This window comes from Corvus kubaryi, unplaced genomic scaffold, assembly GCF_017639235.1.
Source record: "Corvus kubaryi isolate FWS band 111438036 unplaced genomic scaffold, C.kubaryi_AGA036_p1.0 137, whole genome shotgun sequence".
Classification (NCBI taxonomy): Eukaryota; Metazoa; Chordata; class Aves; order Passeriformes; family Corvidae; genus Corvus; species Corvus kubaryi.
In genome coordinates this window covers 15,197,502-15,222,253 of record NW_024580671.1, presented here as the reverse complement: position 1 = coordinate 15,222,253, position 24,752 = coordinate 15,197,502, and the positions used below count along the sequence as shown (strand labels likewise).

Genomic DNA, 24,752 nt, shown 5'->3' with positions numbered 1-24,752 from the left:
TATCAGATTGAATATACAGGCAAATGTCTTCCCACTGTTTTAGGTTCACAGATCTGATGAGTGAGTACTTGAGGGTATTTCAGTGAGTAAAACCTAGTATCATCCCTATTAGTGTATTTGGTAATATTTAGTTCTTTATGATGCAGTTTTGCACACAGTTTTTATGAATTTTGGTACCTTCGTTGTCAGAAGCAAAGGTTGTCCTGAGGTAGCTCAAACTCAGAAATGTGTCTCTATACAGAGGTGTCATTGAATCACAGAGGTGTCATTAACACTCATGAACACCTGTGCTTCAGATTCTCAGACCAAAACCAGCACAAATCAAAATCTGTACATGAAATACCCAACATTTTTTATAAACTTGGAAGAGACAGCATAAAGTGTTTTACATATAATTTCTTTTCACTTGGTTATCATGTGTTGTGAATGATAGCAGCCATAGGAAAGAAATTCATTCACTCAGTCTGGTATAGATCTGACAATATATAAATATATGTATGCCTGCATTTGGGCATATATAGTATATATTTTGATATGTATATGTAAGTGTATTCTAATATCAGATGGATTTCTGGTAAGTGTGTGAAGTTTTGGAATTATTTTAATGACAAGTCTTTCTTACTATTTTAGTCTAATCGTAGCTGAGAAGTCAGCACAGATTGGAACAGTCAAACTGGCTTTAGTCCTGGACATGCACAGCAGAAATGTAAATTAAGTTCTCATTATTTATAGCTGACTCTAAAAACTCATGCAAGGAAAAATGGATTCTCTGTGTGAAACTGAGGTCTAATTATAGCTGTATCACAGTCTGTGGCTATCAGAAAACATCTTAATTATAAGATCAGCTGGAGCAGCTCACATTTCAGAGCTGTCATTTCAGATTCTCTGAAAACTAAGCAGATGTCTTTGTTTGGTTCCATGTTGTTTATGGTTTCAAAGTTTTCACATATTCCTGTAGCATGTAGCTCTTGCAATTGCAAAGAAGACTTTGGACCTGCAAACAGGATGGAACTAAAGCCATGACATCTGTTAGGACATCTGAGTTGCTGCAGGTCTGAGATGAATGTTCTCAGTGGTTACTTACATTACCGTGTTAACTGCTTCACTACCGATCAGCGACCACAAGTAAGGAGAAGGAGGATCGTAGTATCAAGATCAAGTGCCAAATTAGTTGGTCTCATGAGTGGGTGGGTTTGGAAGATAGAAGTGCTCAGCCCACTCAAAAAGAAGCTGTACCCAGCAGTGAACTTCCCTTCCCCTATTAAGTGCGGGAGGGCCTTTATGTCTATACAGTTCCTATTAATTTGGACCCAAAGCCAAAACAAGTTTAGATATTGCCAACCTTTTTGAGTCTATCAAAAACATATCAGGTTTTTTATTTTGAAGGGCAGAACTTTCCAGGAAAATGTAATTATCCTTTTTCTTTGAGCTTGAAGACACTGATCCTGGAAGATCAGCAGACATTAGGTCCCAGATTCAGCCAGCCTAAATTGCTGAACCTAAATTTCTGTATTTGGTGTTTTCTACGGGATAGCTGCCCCTGAAGGCCCACAGTTTGGCCAGCCACATACATTAAACACATGGTCCTGGAGGAAATAAAATAATTTAAACCTTAGTGAGCTGTGCCACTTGGGACATACTTCACTTCTCAGGGTAAAACTATAAATTAAAGTGCAGAGGGATATATTTCTGTGGTAAATCTAAGGATCTTAATAGACTCAATATTTTTACTGTTGCAAGCCTACATAATACATCATGAGACATGTTACTTACTAGATGGAAAAGCTATCCTATTATAGTTGATACTCCTATTTGACTTGCACTATCATTTTTCCTTTCTAATACTCTGATGTTATGAATGACTTAAAATTGATCAAATTAATGGTCCTACAAAGAAAACAGATTTTTTTTTCTTAGCAACCTATATTGTAAATGTTTGAAACTTCATATGTAAACCAGAATTTATTATACCTAATGTTAGATGTTCAGTATGCCCTGGTATTGCCATTTTTGTATTGGCATCTAACCACAGGCATGAGGTAACAAAGGTGTGAGAAAAATGGGGAAATAACTCAATTACATATAGAATAATTATAGTAGCAGCTGGAAAGTGACTTGGGTGATCACGGGAGTCAAGTCTTTTCTGTCCTTTTCCATTAAAGTTTTGAATAACTGCCCCATAGAGGAAGGAAGAGTATTCAAGTTTGTCCAGTGGTAGAAATGGCAGTTGCTGGTTAGGAGTCATAGGGGTGCATGTTTGTTGTAAGCTGAAGTGTTGTGAGTAATGGCATGTCAGCCTCATTTCACAAGCCCTCTCATTTCACTTTTTAGTTTCTTTTTTATTTAGTCAAAATTTATATTTACAAGCAAGGTCTTGTAATCTGCATGCATGCAGACACTGGTAACTGGTAGGCTTCAAATGCAATTAAAGTAAGTTTGTGAGATCACAGTAACCTTTAATTGTACTTAGTGCCTCCTGTCACTGATACTCAGTCTGGTCTGTCTTCTTCATGTGAACTTCACATCTCAAGTACTACTGAGAAATAGTACTCTCTTTCGTCACAAGGGAGAAAAACTAGCAGTCGGTCCTCTGGGTTTGAAGCTATTCTTTTGGGGTTTTTGGCTGAATCACCAATAAGTAATTCTTAACCATAGGCTAGAAATCAGTCAAAACTGAGTTCATATCTCTGATCTCTTTGTAGAAGATCATCTCAGTTTTCTTTGTTCTGTACAAAATGCAGTTCTTTAAATAATTTTCTCTGCCCACCATCTGTTTTCCCTCCCTCTTGAATCATTTTACATAATGTCTCCATGTCTTTTGCTAACAATTTCAAGCTGCTTTTTTAGTCAAGTGTAGTATTTTTGTGTTGCTCCTTCAGCCGCTCTCCCCCTGTGGACTTCTCAATTATGTGTCTGTGTGATTCTTTCAGTACAGCCTGCTATGCAGAACCACTGCTTTGTCCTCTTTTAAGTTTGCTGGGAACAATGCTGATGCTTTGCATGCTAGACTAGAGAAAATTAGTATTATCACTGTGCAAAAATTCCTGCAAATGCCTTTTGCTTTGTAGATATCATGCCACATGCTCATCAATGACACGACTTTTTGCATTTCTTCTTTGGCTTCTGTATTTCTTACACTACAGAAATGCTCTTGCAATTGGCCTAAATAATCTTGGAAGTGACTAATGCCCATTTCTCACTGCCAGAAATGGAATTTACTCCTACTGTTATACTAAAGCTTGAATTTCATACTATGAATGTTAAAAAGGCAAAGAAAAATAAACCCTTTTTCTGTGTCTGACAGGCTCTGGCAAAATCTATTACCTTCATCCTTCATTTTTTCTTGTGCATGTGTGGGTTTTTTCCTTTAAATGAACTTTTCTCTTTATGTATGCATTTTAAATAATTGTCTAGGATATATTATTTTGTGTGGGATTTTTTTCCATTTTACACTAGTCTTCAAATTTTTTCTTGTCACTCACCCAACATTTTTTCCTGAATATCAGGTGAATTCCATGAAAATTCCTAAAGTTCAGTCACTTTGGGGATTATTTAATTTATTGTTCTTCGGGATTAAATCTTGAGAAAGAGTACCTTATTCATTGTCAAAATACCTTCTGATCTCATGTCTTATTAAATTCTATTGATTCTCCAGGCCAGGTATAACTGTTATTTGTAGGAACTGTGTTCCTGAAAGGCTGAAAAATTAAATAAAACTCTTCCAAAAAACTCCAGTAAAAAAGCACTGGAATTAATTTGAAGAGAAAGGAAAATTTTACTTTGAGCCTAGGTCTCTTTCTCAGCAATTGGGAAATGCTTTTATATGGTACTACAGGAACGAAACCATACTCAGAAGTGCCAGCTAAATTTTGCATTGTATCGAGGCAGGAATAAAAAAGCTTAATTTTGCCAGAGGTAGCCAAATAAGAGCAGGTCTGTATAAAACCTGTAGCTTACTGACAGTCCATGCCCATGGTTTTTAGAGTGATGCTTTTGCCAGCACTGCTGCACAGTGTAGTGCATGGTTACAGATGAGCGAGCACAGTGCTCTGCTCCCCAGGACAAAGATTTCTGCCCACCCCTCTCCCCCCACTTTTCCCAGCTGGCGCTTGCACACGCTGGGAGCTTCTGCCAGCTGACAATTACACATTTGCCATTTGTGAACAGTGCTGGGAAACATACTGAAGAGCTGAGGGGTTAATTATAATTAGAGGTGTGGTGATTGAGAAGACAAGAGTCTGGATAGGTTGAAGACAACTTTAGATGTTGTAACCAATTCACCTCCAAGCTTCCATCACCACAGGATCCATCAGCTGTCTTTTAATGTCTTCATGTTGCAAATATGGCACTTTTAACAGACTTTAATAAAACTTTGCAGGCCTGATGGCAAATGAGATCAAGCAATAGTGCAAAAGAGGAGAATTGCAAAAATAATAATTTTGTAAAAAAATTTTCTACTGAACAAATTTCCTGGTGCACTGTGTTCAATGGTAAAAAACCACCGAATTTAAATCTGACCAAATACTACATGTGGGTAAATCTGTACAAACAGCTATTGGTAAGAATCAGATATGAGCGTATCTGTTAAATAATAGCATAAATCAGTCACTTGAGAGGATTTAGAAACCAAGACACCAAGGAAATTAAGGTAACTTTCAGAGCCAACTTGATTGTTATATGCAATCATATGAACAGAAAGACTTTTACTGGATACTTTAATCCAGCAGGTAACTCTTTAATGAGAGCAGAAACTGGAATTTGGAGATGGAAAAATACCCCACAAGATAAGACTGATTACTGAATTTACTTAGTATTACAGAAGCTCTCTTTCATCAGGAGCCTTTCATGGTAGATGAGACAGTTTCCTTCATCCCCAAGTGCTCAGGCATGAGAAGGGAGAAGTTAGGGGTAATGCTGTGGCATCTGCTTGCAGCAGTACGAAACAGATTATTGCTAACAGTTTTTTCTGTCTTTAATATTGTGGCAAATATCAGTCATATGGTTGTGCTGCTAATTAGACATCTTCTGTGGAAGACCAAAATCCAGGACAATATGGCTTTGAGAAAATACAATTTAATGAAACTAAGTCATATTTCAGATACAAACCACTTGTCTTCTTGGCACAGCAAAAGTGCTGGGATGGTTATTGAAACAAACACCTGTTCCTATGTGTAAATCAGGAAGGAAGTTTATACATCCTGTCTGCAATCTCAGACTCTGCACCCTCCTAAATTTAGAGACTACTATTCTTCCCTCTTGCTACCTCCAAGTGGCACAGGGGAACAGAATCTAATCCCTTTGCATTACCATAATGTATATGGTTACATGCTAGATTTCCCATAGACAGCTCTGGCTTTAGTATTCCTTAGGGTGGTTGTTGTGGCTTACAGACCTAGATGGATTTTTTTTTTTTTTTTTTAAATCTAGTGCTTTCTATATTATATTGTTCAGGTGGTTTTAACAAGAAATAAATCTATTCTTTATTATTTAAATAGTATATTCCTTAGGATTTTGGTTGGTGAAAGAAATTATATATAAGCACAACTTAGCTACAAAGACATCTGATAGGGGAGTAGTACAGATTGAACTGTTGAATGAATCCTACAGGAACAGGGTTAAGAAGAAAAATTTGATGCAAATATGGGGATTAAAAAATTTAGTTTGTAAAACATTGTAATAATCAGAATACATTATCAGGAGAACTGATAATTTGTGTAATTTAGGTATTTAAAAAATACTCAGAAACTACAGTTTTCTAAAAATGGTACTCATATTATTTCATCTGTTCTAGGGGCCCAATTCAGCCATTTTCTCTTTGCATATAACTTTGAACTTTTTCCAGTTGGCCATATGGACAAAGCCAGCCTGTTAGAAGAAGAAAATAATTTAAGTGGATAGATAAATTCTGTGCAGACCCTCTTGCCTTGATAACAGGATTTGCTAATTTTATTTTCTTGTATAGATGAAGCCATTGGAATTCTATCATTTTTCTTTACTGAAAGAAGGTTTTTACCTCTGATGTTTCATGGTCCTCTGGGAAGCATTTTTAATGTTTCTAATGAAATATGTTTTTAGCAGGATAGAAAAGTCAGTGGCAAAGTGAGGCGTTTTCAGTTAAAACTAATTTCATACCTTTGAGGAGCATCCTCTTTGTATCTGCCCTGTTACAGCATTAGAACTGTTAAAATCTATTTTTTTATTAGTATTAGGCAAGCAGAGATACTGAGATATATGTCCATTTGTAGCAAGCATAACTGCAGCTGAAGCTGAGCAAAGAATTAAGGTATGAGCACAGAAGTGGCTCATGATTTCAGGATGCTGAAGAGAGAAGCTCTTCTTTTCATAGATGTGGGCATTTTTCCTATCTGTGAAAAGTACTGTTGTCTGAGCAGGGTGGCAGCAGTACGACACAGTACCTTAAAATGGGCAGCTCTTTGCATTCCGGTGATTTGTGTCCTTCACATCAGAGTATTTTGATATTGGCTTTCCAATAGATGTGTAGTGTTCCAATGGCTAAAGGGGCCATGAGTCCGTAATATTAACAAAAGCTGATTTTGGGAATGTCCTGTGAAAGTAAAGCTGCCAGTACATACATACTTCAGTTTGTTTTCAAATACACGTGTATCACTTAGCTGTTTCATATTTTAACAAGTAAAACTGATTGAATCCTGCATGATCTTAGAATGTGCATGTGTTATTTATTTAACAGGTAAGGTTTTACTGTATTATTTAATTGCTACTTTTTGATGCAAAGTGTTTTTACTCTTTATTTTTTCTTTCCTACTATCTCTGGTGGTGAAGGATATTCAGAAATCCTTTTTGCAACCTCCCCAGTCATGCACACTGTCCGTCCAACATTCTATAAGGGTATTGTCTTCCTTTTTTATCATTATCAATGCAATAGAGCCAAAATCCTATAAGGGCTTGCACTTGGGGCATTTGCAGTCCATTCAGTGCCACATGCCATAAAGGGAGGAGCGTACCACCTTCATACTTCCCTTCTGTCCTACCACTTCCCATTACCCTGACAATGTTCTCACTTTCCAGCTGTCTGCATTTTACTTCCAGATGAATAGAAATAATCTTCACAATTTTGGCAGTTAGGTACTTTTTAAGTATTAGGCAGTTTTTATGGTACAGAGCATGCTCAGTAGAGTACGTAGACTTTAGTTTTTGATTTCATAGTGTAGTAACTGCCTAGGATTCAATTTCAAAATACAGTACGTTAGTCACTAATTTCCAGTAATGGAACCAATGACAAATGTGCTATACTTTCCCTCTATATGGTCTAAAATAACATAGTAACTTCTTTTAATATTTTTTTTTAAATGTATGAAGTCACAACTGCATATTCTGCTTTGTTTTTCTATTGTGTATTTAGTTCAACCACTTTATCCAAGGATCAGAAATGTTACAACAGCTGCTGCTGAGACCTATGCCAATATCAGTTGGGAGTATGAGGGACCAGATCATGCGAACTTTTATGTTGAATATGGTGTAGCAGGCAGTAAGAAGTCATTTCTTTAAATTCTGCTAAAGTTTGAGATGTATTTTTGAAGATTTTTGTAGTAAATGGGGTCTTAAATTGACCCAGTGTTAATGATAGCTCTTAAATGTCTAGAATTATTTTTTAATTTTATCAGGAAGATCAAATAATTTTGACTTTAATAAACTTCAGTGTTTAGCAGGTATTTGATGCTTAGATAGAATATGAACCTTTGTTCCTTTGTATTATTTTATAAATTCTTTTGAACATGAGCTTCTGAAAATGTAGTTTGCATGAAGTTGTTTATCATTAAATGATTACATGTGCAAAAATATGATTACTTGCATTAAAATGGGATATAAGAATTTTCCTAAATTATGCCCGATTCAGGAAAGAAAAAAGATTAAATAAGATATTATTTGTTTAATTAAACCTTACAATAAAATAGAAATCAATTTGTGTTCTTTTATTGCCTAAAACCAGATTTAAAACTTTGATAATACTGGTAATTAATACAAAGTTAGCTAATAAAAGCAAGATACTTCTTTTCAAATACCCCATCCTGCTCAAGTTATCACTGAAGGTGACTAATCTGCAAATTGGAATAGAAATGCATTTTTCTGGATATTGGTCAAAGAAATAGCTGATACTGTCCTAGAAAAAAGATGTGAGAGAGATTCAGATTTTGAAGTAGAACTTCTTAACCAACGTAAATATTGATTGAAACTGCTAAAGTGTCATTTAATTAAATGACTAAAATCTATTTTAATGTATCTTATAATTACAAGTTCAAGAAGCATTTAAAAATAAATTAAATTTGTATTTGTTCAGTGCAATGGAACAAATGTTTAAAATAGTTTCATAATTACTATACAATGTCGTCTTCAATATATTGCATGCAATTTATTAGTCATAATTTTATATAACTTTATTATTTTTGAGAGAACAGCTATTTTTCTTAGATGATCCAAACTTTAGTCAAATAACTGTCAGTATTCTGTCTAGAAATTTTCAGTAATACAGAGAAAATTAAAATTCCAACATGTTGTTTTCCTAAAATTTTTATAGGCAAAGAAGATTGGAAAAAAGAAATTGTAAATGGTTCTCGAAGCTTCTTTGTCTTAAAGGGTTTAACACCAGGAACAGCATATAAAGTCCGGGTTGGTGCTGAGGGCCTGTCTGGTTTTAGGAGTTCAGAGGATGTGTTTGAGACAGGTCCAGGTGAGGCACACTGTACCAATTCTGTATCGTAGTCAGAATCATGGTAGACCAAGTGCTGAAATGCTGACCTGCTTCTAGCCAAGAGATGTTGCAGCTCGAATCTTTGCATGTTCCTTTTTATAGAGCAATGTTAAATTATTTTATAGACTCCTAAATAATGCCAGTACATTTATATGTAGGTTATGAATGTTTCCATCCTTTCAATTCACTCTGCTTTACTGATGTTTGTACTAGGGGCAAGATACGCCCTGCTCACACTCCATCTGTGTGCTGTGCACTAAAGATGACCTATTTCTTATGTTTCCAATTAATATAATTAGATGGCTGTACTTAAACAACGTCTCTTTTTATAGAGCTAAAATATTTGCGTAATCAGAAAGTGCAGATTCAATTTGATGTTTCATATAATCTATTTATACCACTGTTAAAACATTCCTACTTGTAAATCTTTCTTTTCCTGCCATATACTGGTTTTATATGGATTTTGATGTCACACGTACGTCCTGGGAATCAGTAAGGCTGTTTAAGTTCCTTATGTTCATATCGCAGTCCTATTTCTTCATACGCAAATCAGCAAAGCCTGCCAATTTCACTCAGAGAAAAGGTTCTATTGGAAGTTTGTTTGATGTTATGCTGAATATGTTGTTGTCATTGCATGCCATGTCATCAGCATGTTCTGAATCAGCTGTTATGATTTTTGTCTTTATTAGCCACTTCTGCTCATTCCAACCATTTTGGTCAGTGCATAGTTATATAGCAGTGGCCCCACCAACTCCAGAATGTTGTAAGAAAGTAATTTAAATATGAAAATACATTTGAACATTATGTAATAATTATCAGGCAACAAAGTAGATAATCAGTATGCCAGTTTGAAAGTGAGCACTTTCTAAAATCATCCTTTTTTTTGCTTTGTTTTGTTCCATTTCTGTTCACAGTTTATCATGTTGCAGGAAGGTTTGAGAACTTGGTGCTGAATAACAGTGCCAGGCAAATGTATGGTCTAAACACAGAGCCAGAAACAGCTAGTGGTACAAAAGCCTACCTGTAAAATTGTCGCGGGTTTGGTTTGTAACCGGGCAGAAACACCAATTTAGTGTAGTGGTTTGGTCCAAAATACTCATTACTGTTTATCTGCTGTGAGATAAGAATTAGGAGAAATGCAAAACAGGCACCAAACTTGAAAGAATATAAAGAAGTTTATTAACAGACCTAAAAGAAGAAAAAAAAAAAAAATACCACCTTCAGAACTCTCCTCCTCCCCCCACCTTCCTCCCTTCTCCCACTGACAATGTGAAAAGACAACCCTTAAGATGTTCAGTCTGTTTACCACTTCCATAATAACCTTGTTCAGTCCATTTAGAAAGAGAAGTCTCTTCTTGCTCATGCTATGAAAACATTATCACAACGAGACAGCCGCCCACTTCCAAATATTGTTCAGTCCATTTAGGAAGAGGAGTCTCTCTGCCTGCGTGTGAGTCCTTTCCCCCGACTTGCAGCTTTTCCCGCAACTGCTTTCGAGGGTCCACTCTTGAAGTTTTTTGGGGTACAATTTTAAGGTTGAGCCGTTCAGAAACAAGAACAGAGGCCCTTCTCCTTCCCTGGGAGCAAAGGGTCTTCATCATCTTCATCTTTAGGACTATCTCTGGGAACATCTCTAGGAACTGAGGTTTTCTCCTTTCCCATTTGGAGCAAAAGTCCTCATCTGGTTCATCTCTACGGACTGAGGTTTTCTCCTTTCCCGTTTGGAGCAAAAGTCCTCATCTGGTTCATCTCTCCCTGTCCAAACTTCTCATGAAATTACAGCTGCGTCAGCATCTGCCTATCTCAGCGCAGGTGCTTTTGCTCACGAGTTGAACACTCCACCCCCCATATCTTCATGAAATTACAACAGGATACTCTGATATATCATAGCTTCACAACAGAATTTCAGCTTTAAGCATCTCCTCTCTCTCTTCCCTCAGGTTTTCAGCTCTTCACAGCAATAAAAGGGTTAATCTCACCTCGGCCTTGCAGCTTTGCAGCTGGACTGTTGAATTTTTCTTATCGCAGTGGAGAGGGGGGAGAGCCGAGCCGCTCCGGCTGCCCACGGCAAGGCAGTGGGGGGGGGTTCCACGGCTGGAACAGGTCCATGGCTCCCGGATGGCCGTGGCCCGGCCCGGCCTGGCCCAGGCAGGGCCTGGCCGGGCCCGCTGGCCCCCACACGGGGCCTGCAGCCACTTGTCCCAGCGCCGGAAACGAGAGAGAGCTTGGAGGGGGAGTTTGCCTATTCTTAAATGTGGATCACAGAGGTGATCACAACTTTAAGTGGCTTAGAGAATTGTCCATATTCAAACTGGCCAGCTGATAGGTTCTATCAGTTCCCAGAGGAAACTGTAAGCACCCCTTAGCAAGGACGTCCCTTCCGGGACTATGCTTGCTAACCTATGACAAAAATTTTATGTAAATACACATCCAAAGACTAAAGGAGCAGTAAACAAAGATCAAGACTGTAATATAATTCAAAACAAGCTGAATGGAAACGTTCCAAAAAGCATCTTTCTGCATAAAAAATACTGAGCCAGTAGATAAGGATTCCTGTACTTACCCTGTCATGTTGACTCATGCCCTTGAGTCCTAAGGGAGAAGGGACTTTAAAGACACTCCTTTCTGCCTCTTGGTAATGGAAAGTGTCAATGTTCAGCATGAAATTGTAAACAGCCTATTTCTTACAGAAAAATCTCATGTCACACTGTCTTCAGCCTAGGTCAAAGCTTTTAAACACTGCAGAAAGATGGAGTGGACAAAGAGGCAAACACTGGAATATGTCCTTAATTAGGAATGAAACTTTGATGTTTCATATATGAGGCTTTTCCCACAGTTTTTTCTTTGACAAGTATTCCTATGGAGCATCTTCACAGTCTGTGGGTTTATCTTTTTGGGCATTCCCAGTACAGTGTTCTGCATTGACTCCTGCATTAGTGGTTCACCAAGATGCAAGGTTTTTCTGCCTGAAGCAAGTAATTTGGTTAGCATAGGCAGGAAATGTGCCATTTTAAAAGATGCACAGAGATCTAGAAACCCTTTCCTACTGGAAATGCAGTAAGATAATACAGGAAGCTGCATAAAGTAAGTTTTCACCTTTACTCTTTCCCATCTATCTTGCATATTTTTATGCATGAGTTGTTTGGCTCAATGCTATTTCTTACTACATTTGAATGTGAATTGTGCTTTTGCATTTTGTCACAGTATGTATTATACAACATTTAATGCCTTATTATGAATGCAGATGTGCAAACTTCAAAATACTTTTAACCTTAATGTGAAAACAAAGTTTCCTTTTATTTTGATTTGTAGTTCAGAGGAAGATTCCCTTTGTAATTTTTTTAATTGCCACTTTTAAATGTTTTTATATGTATTTATGTATGTTTATATGTGGCATAAAAAGTATAAATATCTAGGTATATAAATGATATATTTGTATAACATGGAGAGACTTATGCAAAAATAGTTTAAATTATTGTGCATATAAGAGTCAGTTTCTAAAAATCAGAAAACATAAAAAAGGGCTGAGAAATCTGATTGTATCTCCATAATAACCAGGCACTTTAATGCATTGAATTATTGAAATGAAAATCAAGTCATAGCTTTGCCCAGTAAGACCAAAAAGAAGCATTTAAAGAAAGAGTTCATTTTAGCCTAGTACTTCTAAAGTGGAATACACATTGGTCTTCTGTATGGAGGTACTGTATCCAGACATCAGAAGTACTTTGTGTTTTCATAGAATCCCTCAGGAATGTGGGAGCATTGACAGCTGCTTTTCCAAGTACCTGTCTCAGACTCCTTAACTAGAAAACAACACTGAGACATGGGCTGTCTATTGGGCAGCTCTTCATAGAGTTTCATACTCTTGGGTTTTGGGTCTGGAGAAGAACCTGAAGAATGAATAAGATAGGTTTGGATGGATGTTCATCTTCCTTTACTTCATAATTTCTTCTGTCTGGAGCATGCATCCCGAACTCCTCTCACCCTTCCCACTTTCTCCCAACAGCAAATCCTAAGTCCAGTTGCCTGTAGCGAGTTTCCAACAGTGGAGTAGAAAATACGCTTCATCAGAATAATCCTCCTACTGTGTTGGAGCCCAGTAGATCCAGATCCTAGACCACACAGATAATTCCTGTCCTTATTAGTGCCTGTAGTTTGCTTATTATTTACATTATCTTCCAGCTGGAGTCAGCATTTGGAGAGAAACAGTGCCAAGGAAAGGCTTCCTAACTGCATTGTGTTTAGCCCTCACTAAGGCTAAATCATGGCAATAATGATAAATTGTAGGATGAGGTATGGGTTTGAGGAAAGAAAGAAAGCATGATGCTTAATAAGGTTTTAAAGGATGCTTCATTGTTGATTTTTAGTCGAAATTGAGTATTAGGGCCATTGAATGACCCATCTGTTTCCCCATTTCAGACTGATGGGAATGCATTAGCTAATGATTATTGGCTTTTTGTTCATTTTGAGAATGCAACTGACATGTTTGTGTGAATTATAATTTGCAACTTCATTTCAGTAGTTTAATTAATGCAAAATGATTGAGAACAGTTTTGAGGTTTGTGGAAAGCAATGTAGTATGTGCGTAGATTTTGCAAAGTAGTTGCTAAGCTTAAATGTTAGCAGACTTCTTATAAACTGAAAAGTAAGTTCTGTGCACATGTACTTGGAAACATTTTGAAAAATGAAAATTTTCACAAAATACAGAATCACTGTTTTTCTTAATGCTATCTCTTTTTCACAGTGAATGTTATTCTTTAATGAACTGTATATTGGCTATTATTTATCTGAATTAGCATAGCATTTAAATGCAGCAAAACATAATTTTTCTTCTTTTATCTCTAGCAATGGCGAGCCGGCAGGTAGACATCGCTACTCAAGGATGGTTCATTGGTCTTATGTGTGCTGTTGCTCTTCTGATCTTGATTTTACTGATTGTTTGCTTCATAAGGAGGAATAAAGGTGGCAAGTATCCAGGTATGCTATTTAACAAGGATGGTAAAATTCATCTGTTGGTAACCCATTAAGACAGATCCCAGGTTTACTGGAAAATTACATTTGCTGCTGGTTTACATTTACACTGTGAATATGGCAAATCAGTCTTATAATTTGGTGGACCTGACAGGAGCAATCTGCCTGTTGGTAGAAAACTTCAATCTATTTCAGCATAAGAGTAGGACCTTCTTCATTCCCAGAGGGTCACATCACTATATGACCTCTCTAGAGAGGTTTGAGCTTTGTTTGAAACATCACCACTGGTGCACATTCCACTTTGTGAAGTCCAGTGCAGATGAGTTTAATTCACTAACATGAGTTACATTAGAGTTTATTTGGTCAGAAAGTCCAAATCATAGCCACTGGTTTTTTAAAGTTCGGGGAATGCATGTCATAGGACAAATCTCTTCATATGTTATATTGTTTCCAATACCTTCAGTTCTTTCCCAGAATCTGTGTCATCTTCAGCTTCTGCATTTTTGCAGCTAAGTTTGAAGTTACCATCCTTCATGTAGGCTGGGCGTTTTTCTATAATTTTTTTTTTTTCTAAGAAGAGGTGAATAGAATAAGGGTTTTTTTGGTATTAGGTCTAGGAATGTCCAAGTATGTTTTATAATTTTTTATTAAAAATTGGAACTACACAATGTTTACTTGGAGTGAACCACCATCTAGAAGAGGGTGGAACAGAGTTTTTGAGTGAAAGTGTAGAGGGAAGTTGGATGCTAAGGTTGTCATTACTTTGTGGATCCCTGATATTCTGTCCTTTTCTCTGCTTCTGCAGAAGAAAACTTATTAGTTTTAAAGTATACATTTTTTTATGCACAGATACCTATGCATATGCACACACATGTGTAAAGGTGGATCTGGACTGTTTGTAAGATTTCCAGAATCAGTATGAACTGGTGTTTAGAGCAGTGACTTCTTATTTCTGGTGTCATTGCAAATGTACTGTTCCACAGGTAGTGACAAATGGAAAGCACGAAGTTATGAAATCTATGAAAATCGAAGCTATGAACTCCTTCTCATTATAATTTTTGCATGTCATCGTGAGCTTGCCGGTGGTTTGTAGAAAGTAACCAATTACTTCAGTATGAAGTTATAGCAGCCTGATATATCTCAAGGTGTTATGTGTTATTGCAATTAGGGACTTAGTAAATATTGTCAGGAATGATTCATATCCTCTTAAATAATGGCATGTACAATGATGTACAAATTAAGTGTGGAAATTACCAGAGTAAAAGACAAGATATTGTGTATTGGATTGTATAACTGTATCTGCTAGACAAGGGAAAGATTTGAATAGATGCCAGAAAAACAGAAATGAAAAAGCAAAGGAAAGAACCACAAATATATTATTTTATCCTGTCAACAGTCTTAATTTACAGGACTATATGTAATCTGTAAATGTCTGACCCCTCAGGTGCTAGCGGGTTTCTGTATCAATGTGCTACATTTATTATTTTCTAGGGACAAGTTATATGCCTGGATTTATTCCCACCAGTGAAAAAGGATTAAGCCTAAAACCAGAATGTGCAAGAGATACAATTGTGTTAAATTTAGGTTCCAGTGTATGTGCCTTTATGTTGGGGTTGATCATGTTGTAGAAAAGAAGAAATTAACAAACCATGCCTAGTATTTTGAGAATTATTAATACTGAAAAAAAAAATCTAAATTCTCCGGATTCTTACTACATGAAATTAAAGCAGAAAATGTACAAACTGAGAGTGAACAAAAGTGAATCTGATTCAGTTTTATCAATCAGTATGAAAAGAATATCAAGAAGAAATAGAGAGCATGGTTAAGTAGAACTAAATTATTCAAATTTGGTTAAAAAATAGCTGTATTAATAATATAAGTAAATAAGTTACTTTAGTAGGATTTTAAACAAATTTTGAACTAATTTCTTCAGTGCTAGAAATGAAAGAAAGAAAAAGTTCTGGTAATACAAAATGACATAGTCATTTCTACTTGAACAAAAATAAAATTCTATAACTAATTAACAGATCTTTTTCTTAAAAAAAAATTAATAGCCTAAGGCCCCATTTAAAAAAATTGGTTTTATTCAAACCATGTTCCTGCCAAACGTGATCAGTTTGAGAAATTAAGGTCTGAGACTTCCTCATCTTGCAGTTTCATGATAAAAATTACTATTTAAAATATTTTAGTGAAGGAAAAGGAGGATGCACACGCTGATCCAGAAATACAACCTATGAAGGAAGACGATGGAACATTTGGTGAATACAGGTGAGCAGCTTATGTGGTTTGTCACGTTCACTGTTCATGTCACACATCTACTGTATATAGTATCACACTTATTAATTCAAGACTAACTTTTTTTTCCGTGTCAAAGATTCTGTATCCAGTGTTATGTAGAACTAAAAATAGCATTTCAACCACACCATTAGAAAAAAAAAGTATCCAAGCTAAGTGTAAGCCATTTGCTAATTCAAGGGGAAAAGCAGATTAAAACACAATTGTATGTGTTTGAAAGTCAAAGTGTGGAATCTTTATTTACAAAGCCATCTTTCAGATAGTTCAAATTCCAGATACAGTGTCCTTTCAGTTAGGGAACTATGTTGAGCGTTATGATTTTTGAAAATAAAATTTCTAACTGAAGCCTGATAAAGACAAACTGGTGTTAAGTTGACTGGAAAACAAATGCATTTAAAATGGCTGCCAGTACTAACATCTAATCCAATAACAAAGAAGTGATGTTATACACAGAGGTGAAGGAGTGTCCTACAAGAAAGCAAATCTCCCTTTCATGTATTTCAGTACAAGATATATAGCAAGCAGCTTCAAAGCATGCAACACAGCTCTTATTCCTGACTCTCTTCCTTTATAGTAAATGCAGTCTAGCCAAATCTGACATTACCAAAAGCATACCTTGGCAAATCTATTCATATAACAGCTATGAATATAGCTTACTAAATAAGCAGTTTGTTTTTTGATTAGTACAAGAAATAATGTTATTATTTTCTAAATAGGTCAATATGATTATATTTTACATGGCTGCTATAATAGACTCTATAGTGTGTTCCTGTGTCAAAAGCAGTGTAGAAGTCCTTTATTATTTCAAAGATTTGACAAATGTACATATAAAAAGCAGTTTTTTTCAAGAAGGATCTACTTTGTTGCCATAGCTTCTTCATAGAAGGGAAATGTACATCTTGATCTGACAGGACAAGATGTACAGTTCTGAATGCGAAAGAGTAGTTTCTGTTTATTCTTAATAATTCTCTTAACTCTGTTCTTAGGTTAATGAGTTCAGAATATTATTTTATTACAGCTGTGTGTATGAATTACCTAATTTGACTGATAAAAGGGGAGGTGTGAAGCAATCTTTGGGAGCAGAGTTAAAAAAGTACTGTATATGTTTTCCTGGGAAGTCTAGTTTGCATACTGCTTTATGCATACTTGCTCCACTCGTTCTTGATACAGTTCTTGCTGGAACTTTCAACAGCAGAAACTGACCTTTGTACAGAATTGTACAAATGATATGACCTCAGTACATGTTTTCTCAGGCCTGGAATAAGTATTCAAGTCTGCTTTCATGTGTGACCTGTAGCAAGATTTGAATTTATGTCTCCATATTTAAGTGGCTTGAGTTAATCTAAAGAATGATCTACAGCTTTATTAAATTATTTTATAATGCATTTATTCACTTATGTCTGGTGAATATGGGCAGATGCATTGCAAGCTTTCAGACTTGTTCACATGAAAGAGTTAATTCTATGTACCCTGCAAAAACTCCTTTCTAAAATGTATTTCTGTGTAATTAGTCTATATTGGGCTTTCCTCTTTTTTTCTTAGAGACAGGGCAGCAGCAGCAACCAGTCAGATTACAGAAGATATATTGCCATCCTCTCTGCAGCCCAGCATCACTGCAGTCACTCAGTTCCCAGTTTGTCTGCCTCACATGATGCGGTGCTTCTTTGAGGAAAAAGGGTATAGGGTTTCCCTTGAAAAAAAATGTAACTTTTGAAAGATCTAGGAATTCGAGTATTTTGAACTTTTTTCATCACTTCAGGTCCATGTCTGCTTGGACAGGAAAGAAACTGGACAAGGAAAAGAAAAGAAAAGGTAGCTGTGCCAATTCTCCTGAAGCAGACCCTGTCTTTACCAAAGCAAAGTCTGTGAGATCTGACAGATCCAACTTCTTCAGAAGGTCAGGGGATCAATACTCCAGCACCAGATCAGAGACCTCCTACACCAGGAGGAGGGCTAGGCAGTCTTCAGAGCTTACAAGGGTTAGTTCTGTCTCTGCTTCCCTCTGCCAAGAGGAAAAGAGGTCAGACGAATGGAAGTACAGGCATGGCTCTAGACATCATGCTTCTGAGCAACAGATAATGGGGTCGGAGGAGGGCTCAGATTCTCAGGCAGGACAGCCATCCCCTTTCCAGCAACCCCTCAGCTGCAACTCAATTGGTGGCCCACTGGCAAGGCAGCATTCTTCTCTCCAGCACTGGTGCAGCCAGACCCCAGACTGCAGCTCAGATTCCGAAGACACTCAGAGCTCCTGCCACAGGAAGGTGAGACCTACTACTACTACTACTCACTTCTCTGAATATGAAAAGAATTCACTAATGAAATCTGTAATCTTGCCTGAGCTGGCTACTGTCTTAAAGGATGCTTTGACAGCAGCCAGACAAAGCATAACGTCTGTGGCACAGGCTAGATCCCATTCAGTAAAACATCCCAGGGTACCAATTGCAGAAGTTCCTCTGGTTCCTTTAGAAGCATCTGGGAGAAGTTCCCAGACTTCTGAGTCTGATCATATGGACAGTTTAAAAGATCAAACAGTTTCTGTGAAGAGGAAACCTGAGGCTGACAAGGCCTTGGAGGTTGAATCAGCCCCTGAAGATGGGGAGATGGCATCTGAGTCCCCTACAGAAGATCCAGAAGGACCAGATCCTCTGCGTAGATTTGACATGGAGAATCAGAATTACCTGTTTGAACACATAAAGAGGGTGTTAATGCTAAAATCTTCCAAATCTGAATGCACTTCAGAAGAACTGCTTATCCCCTCTGAAGAAGGCAAGGTAGATAATGCACTTCCTATCCATTCAGCTGTAGAAGATCTTGTCTGCAGGATTTGGGGTAATCCTGAAGCCAAGCATGAAGCCCCAGCAGTCCTACATAAGCTCTATCCTTTTCCAGTGGATAAAGTTGCTTTGTGGGGGACCTTGCCTGAGGTAGACAGAGCACTGGTTACTGGTGATTCTGTACTGTCAGTGCCTGCTAATACGGATGCTCTCCCTAAAGATCCTACTGACAGAAAGATTGAGGAAGCAATTAAAAGATCTTTCAAGCTAGTTGCAGCCCAGCTTGGAGTATCTATCTACTGCACTTACGCTTCTAAAGCTTTACTAATATGGTTAGAGGAAGAACGAGTGAGATTCAAAAAGAAATGGGTCCCATCTGGTGCCATGCAGAGGAAACGCAGGCTGTGTAAAATTGCAGCTAATTTTATCCATGATGCAGCTGAGGATTCTCTGACACTCACTGTTAAGAATGTGGCGTGCCTCACTGTCGCCTGGAGAGCTCTCTGGCTGCGTCCTTGGAGCTCATCGCAAGATCTAAAATGTAAACTGCTGTCTTTACCGTACACAGGGGGCAAGCTGTTCGGTGAATCCTTAGTTCAGATCATGAAGGATTTCTCAGAACACAAACACTCCTCACGTCAGATGAAAAAAAAGAGCTCTGTTGGAAGCTCTTCCTGTTCTCCTCACAAGTGTCTGAGCTCGTTGCGTTCTCCTCCAAAGTTCAAAGGAGGGAAGGGAAAGTATAAGGTCTCGCAATCATTTCATGCCAAGTACGAAAAGACATCTCACTTTCAGAGAGATATCAGACCATCAAGAGGAACTTTTTAAGAACACAGGCTTGCTTCCTAGTTTCTCAGGAGCTGAGAAGAGTGAAATGTTTCAGTATTTCTGGACAAATAAACCCAGTGCTTAGAAAATTAGTTGTTTCAAAATTTAAATTATGAAGTTACTTAAATCTTAATGACAAATTAAGACATTCTAGAGAAATCATAGCTCTCAATTTTAGGGGAGAGTTTTTTCACATTTCATTTCTGGGCTTCCCAGTGGTCTTGAGATGGCTTGGATTTGTTTGAAGTTTTGCACTCCAACTTCAACTAAGAGAATACTTTCTGCAGGAAAGCTGGCTGGTCTGTGGGACTAGACAAAATCAGATTTTTCTGCCATACTGATCTAGTGAGGGAAATAATGCTTGAAGAAATGCAAGTGTTTCAGGAACCATGGAATGATTCAGTGACAGTTGTTCCTGTGAGTGGATGGATTCCTTCAGTTTTACATGATAAGGGAAAACAGTGCCTCTGTAGCAATCTGCACTGCATTCTCAGTGGTTTTCTGAGTTGTAGAAGGCTGAGACAGTAAGCTGTGGACAGTCATTGTCTACACCAAGAACCTGCAAGAAACAGAATAACTACCACAGCTGTATGTTCAGGTCAGTGTATGTGTATAAATCAGCCTAAATTTTCCTCCTGGTCCCTAAATCGAGAGGAATTAAGAGATTACAACAGCTACAGACCCGTGGGTTCATGGGTAGGAAGACTGGAAGCAAGCAAGTACAAGGGAAGGATGAAAGTCCAGCAGTCTGCAGAATGTTCTTAGGAAGATAAAACAGGACAAGGCAACTACAGTAGTAGGATTGCTAGTTTGGTAACACAGGATATTTGCACATTTTGGTGAATTATTTTGCCTCTTTTCTTCAATATTTTGACAGAGTATTTTTCCTAAAATTCTAGGCTATGAGAGACTTTGTGGCAGAGAGTTCTGGGATTGCTAAATAATATATTACTCTTCCTTCTTGTTCTGGGTTGATTAACAATGAGAATGTAGTCTGTAACTACAACAGTAGTTTTTTTCTCTTGTGGTTACTTAACTTGCAGCTTAGGTGTGTTTCCACAGGGACCTAGCCATGATTTGTGCCTCAGCACTGTAATTCTAAGCTTGGTTGCTTTCAGCACAAGAGATTATCTCAATGGACTTCCTGAAGAACTGAATAGTCCAGTTGGATTTGGCAAGGATCTTACTGCATTCTAATTTACACACATGTAATTTCTTTGACAATTCTTAATTCTTGAATACTTGTGTGATTAACAACAGCTTTTTCAACACATTGGTTTTTAAAGCCAGAGCTTAATCATCCAGTTTTTCCAGCTTCTGCCAGGATTGAAGATTGAGTATTACAGAGATGTTAAAGAGAAACTACTCAGAAGACTAATATAGGTGTGCTTAAGTCTTAGCTAAATAAGAAATAGTAAAATGGTTTAAGTCTGGATTGATACAAGTTCATAAGTTTGCAGGGAAGATATTTGTCACCTGCACAGTCCTAATAACTTAGGAGTGTGAGCAGAAATCTGTTAGGTATAAGGACAGAGATTCTCCTGGAGTGTGCAGGGAAGCTACAGTGGAAGGTACTTCTGTGGCTTTACCCAATTGCTTTTACTTAAACATTTCTGGGCTACTGATGTGAGGTCACAGAAAAGGAATTTACTGTCAACAGTTTTCATCTTCTGCACCCACTTTCTGTGTCTCATAGCCCACAGTGCTTTACCTACTTTGTTTCATGTTGCCTTTCACCTGACAGCTGTGCTATAAGGAAAAGTAGTATATTGCTAACCATATATTGAGTCTTTTTGCATGTCTGTGAATGTGGCAAAATTTAGTTGGGAACTAGTTGCCTGCTGGACTGCAGAGGCACCGTAAAAGTGTCTTCCCCATTCTGACTGGTTGCTGCATGTACCCGTTTCTAAGGAAGAAAAATTGAAAAGTTGAAAGAAGAAAGGAGATTTCAAGGTACATATTTCTTTCAATAACTGATAAGCTTGTGAAATGGAATTACTTTTTTTAAACAAATAAATTTGTAATTTGCACTAATGTTACTGTAACCTTCCTACTTCTTATCTCTTAATAATTAGCTTCAAGTTTGATGTGTTTCATTAAACTAAGAAGAAAAAAAAACATATATTCATATAATAGTAATCATTAATGAATAATATTTAAATCACGCCTTTAGAATATGCTTTAATATTAAATACTTTTCTTGCAAGAAAAGAAGTGTATGTGGTACATATAAGTACTTCTCAAAATGATTGGTACATATGAGTCTTCATTCAGAAATTTTCATCCTTAAAAAGATACTAGTATGGAATTTATTTATACAGCAAAAAATAGTAGAAGTTTGACTATACTTAACTTCCATGGCTCTAAATAAAGAATTCATACCCATTCTCACCTCATGTTTGGTTCCCTCCTAGTATTGTTTTCTGACTATTAATTATATGCACTGCATAAATGACACTTTTCAAAAACTTCTTCGGTTTCCCACTGTAACTTTAGTCAACCCAATTTGCACTTTATTTTTTATATCAGAGTATTACACTAGGTAAGTATAAAAGTCAGCAAGCAAAACCACAAACAGAAACTGAAAGAAGCTAAGATTTATCCTGTTTGCATTTTGGAATAGTTTTTTCAACAGTTGTAAGCAAGTTTGGCAAACCTTGTGGGTGCGGTGTCAAAATTTATGCTTTACCATGTTTTGGCAATATAATATATATTCTATAGCCTAAAGTGTTCTATAGCTCATCCTAATGCAATTCAGCAGCTTTTGCAGTTTGCTTCTTGGCAACAGATAACACATTCATTTCCCCAGAGCACCAGAGCCCCTTCTCTGTTTCGAACTCCCAAGGTAGCAAAAGTGCTGTACAAAACATTGATGTGTTCACTTTTTTCTCCTTCTCCTATTTGTTGGTTTTTTTCCTCTTTCTTCCTCAATTTCTTTCTCTTCCACCCAAAACATTGTGTTCGTCTATGAGTCAAAATCCAGTTTGATACAGAAAAAATGGTACCATGGCATATGTGTCCTTTTTCTGCACCAGGAGTGTAAAGCACCTTGGATAATCCCACTTGTTTTTCCACTGCCAGAGTCCAGGCAGAACATCTCTCTAGACTTATATAGTGCAACAAGTGAAGGAATCCCTGGGTTCAGCTTTGATGTTTGCATCTGCTGTGACTGTACTCTCACACCAGTGCCCACCTCCATGCAGACACACTCCTGGGTAAATCTGCAGGTTTTTTTGGTTTTAATTACAGAGACAGTAGAATTCATACCCTGACTAAAATATAGAAAAATCGTATACACAATGCAACCGTGTAAGTATTTCTTCATTGTTTGTCTTACACATAATCTTTGTTTGCAAAAATATAAATAAGGAAACCATAAGAGCAACACAAGGCAGAAGTTCCCATACTCAGATTTTTCTAAATTGTAAAGGAAAATCAAGTTTTCACAGGATTAAACACAAAAATGTTGATATTTTTAATACAGTAATTGCGTATTATTTATTTATGTATATTCCAACCTAGTGAATTACACTGGCTAGGGTCATACTTTAGAATATTTGCACAGAGATTCATGACCAATTGAAATATGATAAAATTGCAATTTTAATTTATTTTCATTTCTGCATCTTATGTTGTAAGGAATTATGAAGTTATTCACCTAAAATTAAACAACAAACCATATGCCATATGTTCTCTCCTTAACAGTCTTACCCAGAAAGCAGGTCTTCACTGAGAGTAGGACTGCTTATAATTTTAAAGGGAGGACCTGGTCTTCATTTGACTAGTACAGCCTGTTTTAATGACTCTTAATTCCTCCTGATAGTGGCATTGGAGAAACTACATTGTGTATGAGTATTAAATACTCAATTCCATCTTCATCCTTTTAAATACAGAGTCCTTCCAAAATCAACTCTTTTCAGCAATGTCTCTGTAATCTGCTTGTGTTCACAGTGTTACAAACATTTTCACTTTGCTGCTGGATTCTTGAAATTCTGGAGTATAGTCTTTTAAATGTTACTGGCCTGTATGTTTGCAGCACCAATGAGCACAGATCAATGACAGACATTTATCCTCATGCCTTGTACACAGCAATAATTAAAACATCAAGCCTGATACAGTCACATTCGGAGGTTTTGCTTTGTTGTCCTTTGAGCATGAAGATTTTCTTACACGTAAATAAGAGAGATATTCCTACCACTTTTTTCCGGGTGTGTATGCAGAATGATAAAATCTCTGGTATGCTTTTTCTGTAAGTATATGCATATTAGAGGTGTCCTTCTTTTAGAATGTGACAACTTAGTGTCTTCAAAAACAAAAAAAAAAGGTGATGAGATGAGGAGAAACAGCTTGATGGAAAATGGGTGTAGTGGTTTTCTAGCAATAGGTTCTCAACGGGGCTTTTGTTGGTTACCTATATGAACTGTGTGGCCTTGTACATCCTATGTTATATATATATGTATGTATATTATATATATATATTTGTATATATATGGTTTCTCTGGGAGTTCAAAGGTTTAATTAGGAGAAAAAAATGCATTATTTGAAGAATTAAGATATTTGGTTTTAGGAATTAGAGGGTTAAAATAATTTGCTGAGTAGATATTCAGCCTAGTGTTCTGGAAATTGTAAAATGTAATTTTGTTTCTTTGATATTTTGTATGTGTTTCTTTATATTTCCCATGAGCTGCGAGTCTAAATAAAAACCCCAAACCACTTCCTTTTTTTGTACCCTATATGCAAATAAGGTCACATGTTCTGTTTAAGACAAGGTAAATAATTGCACCCAAAAGTGCAGCTGGCAATAGTGGGTTTCAATTCAAAATGCTTTGGAGCTGCTGCTGAAATCTTCATCTTGAAACTGAAGTGCAGTGTAAAGGGTTCTGAAAAGAGCCCAACTATATCTATTTCATGAAATACAAGCCTACCACAGCTGCAAATTTATTTGAGGATGCTGATGGTGCTGCAGCTTTTCCACTGACAAAGGAAAGACCACAGCACTTTGCTACAGAGATCTCTTCTACTGGCCTTTCCTTCCTTTCCTTTTTCTGTTGTCCTCCAAATCACCATCATCGTTGTCAGAACATTGTCATGGAGTAGGGGAGGGAGATGGATCTGATAAGAAATGAAAAAGAATAAGCATGTCCTCAACTCCTCAA

General features: G+C 37.0%; 1 protein-coding gene across 43 annotated transcripts in view; it reads left to right on the top strand.

Moving 5' to 3' along the window:
- Nucleotides 1-24,752, top strand: part of NRCAM (neuronal cell adhesion molecule) — a 149,611-nt gene that overhangs the window by 121,743 nt on the left and 3,116 nt on the right. For 14 of the 43 annotated variants that reach the window (XM_042018014.1, XM_042018008.1, XM_042018010.1 and 11 more), the window contains 2 exons: nucleotides 13,574-13,705; nucleotides 15,889-15,967. In XM_042018014.1, coding sequence (XP_041873948.1) covers nucleotides 13,574-13,705; nucleotides 15,889-15,967 — 211 coding nt within the window. Of the gene's footprint in view, nucleotides 1-6,801; nucleotides 6,868-7,381; nucleotides 7,508-8,554; nucleotides 8,708-13,573; nucleotides 13,706-15,888; nucleotides 15,968-17,753; nucleotides 24,310-24,752 lie in introns of those variants that run through there. The other 29 variants (XM_042017982.1, XM_042017989.1, XM_042017986.1 and 26 more) reach the window with 5 other exon arrangements.